Source organism: Austrofundulus limnaeus, unplaced genomic scaffold (assembly GCF_001266775.1).
Source record: "Austrofundulus limnaeus strain Quisiro unplaced genomic scaffold, Austrofundulus_limnaeus-1.0 Scaffold85, whole genome shotgun sequence".
Classification (NCBI taxonomy): domain Eukaryota; kingdom Metazoa; phylum Chordata; class Actinopteri; order Cyprinodontiformes; family Rivulidae; genus Austrofundulus; species Austrofundulus limnaeus.
The window spans coordinates 330849-332470 of NW_013952487.1; the positions used below are offsets into that span (position 1 = coordinate 330849).

Below are 1622 nucleotides of genomic sequence, written 5' to 3' on the forward strand. Positions count from 1 at the left end.
ATAATTTGCTGTTGATGAAACCTTAAAGTGCCTGTGACATCAACTTTTTGTAAGAAATGTGAATATGTTTTTGGAAAGACAACATTATTGACATGTTATGAAAGGAATTTCACGATGCTCAGACAGACGGTTGCTGAGATATTTGCATTTGAAGCAACAGGAAGTGATGTCAGAGGAATGTGCGTGTGAACGTTTAAAAAAATGTTACCAATTATTTTAATATTTGAGACAAATTACAATCATCCTATTTTCAATGTGCTAACATTTTTAAGACAGACTGATTTAAGACATTTTAAGGCTAATTAAGGCCTTATTTTTGGATTGATGAATTCAAGGCCTTTTAAGTCTTTTTAAGGATTTGCAGGAACCCTGCATGTAAATTTATTGAGTAATTTTTTATGTCAATATAAAGAGGAAACCTCAAATATTATTTGTATATTAAGATTTCCCAGTTGAAAAGAAACAAAAGCATTGTTAGCCCACAGGGAAAAATTCTAAATTTTAATGCGTTTTTCCTCAAAATCAGTTTTTTTGTTGCTACTGCTCAAAAAAAAAGCTTCAAAATGTTTTTTTCAGGATTATATTTCAAACAGTTCATTGAAATGATTCATTGATAAGACATTAATTCATTATATTTTGACAAAATGTAATTTTTGCACATTTAAATCAAAACCCTTTAACTGCCCGTTTCTCCACGTTTGGACTTMATCCTGGTTTCGATGTGACGRCTCACATTTTTAGTCTGAAGGTTCCTTTATGTGAAAAGTGCAGTCCGTTACGCAGCAACTTTTTACCGTTTTTCCTCTTTTCCCACAGACCAATATGTCAGCCTCCCCCCCCCCCGCAAACACCTGGATGTGCAACTGCAGGTTCCTCACCTGTCTCCTCTCGCGGCGTGTCAAGGTGTTTCCATTCAGGACCTTCCACAGCAGCCGAGCGGCGATGGTGGTGTCGATCCACAGCAGCCTGAAGCCGTGGTAGTAGTGCTTGATTTCGCTGACGACCCGATGTCTGATCGTCCGTCTGACGGGTTCCGAGTCCAGCGTGGGGCTGTAGACCGGACCCCCTTCCTCCAGCTTCTTCTTGTCCTTTAACGAGCGCAGCGACTTCTCCAGTTTGGAGTCGTCCCATCGCCTCCTGGACGTGTGGATCCACCGGACGCCGGGGAAGTCCTGCAGGTGGGCCGCTGTCCTGTGGGTCCCCGCTGTGGCAGCAGGGTGCAGGGACCAGAAGCACCCTGCTGCTGAAGCGCAGTGAAGCCGCCGCAGGTCCAGGTTCTGACAGGACCCTACGTGTTCATCGGACGAAGGGAGGGGCGGACACACGGAGGAGGACTGGGTCAGGCTGCCGAACCGGAGCCCGTCGAGCCTAAAGGACGACAAGTTACAACAAAAATGTAATTTATAATAAAATAACACCTGTTTTCTTTATAAACAACCAAATACATTCTGTTTCCTRTCATTTTAACAAAGTGTGCACATTTTATTGGCTTACCTGTGACAGGTGAGTCTGAGGGCTGTGCAGCTGAAGTAGGATCCATCCTGGAGTTTCCCTTTAAAAATACAGAAGACTTGAAGTTACACACACACACACACACACACACACACACACACACACACACA

The 1622-nt window shown here is 43.2% G+C and overlaps 1 protein-coding gene across 1 annotated transcript in view; it reads right to left on the reverse strand.

Annotated features, from left to right (window-relative positions):
* letm1 (leucine zipper-EF-hand containing transmembrane protein 1) overlaps positions 1–1622 on the reverse strand; it is a gene marked incomplete in the record, with an annotated part of 17278 nt that overhangs the window by 13438 nt on the left and 2218 nt on the right. The window contains 2 exon segments of the mRNA XM_014011816.1: positions 879–1368; positions 1495–1552. Coding sequence (XP_013867270.1) covers positions 879–1368; positions 1495–1552 — 548 coding nt within the window.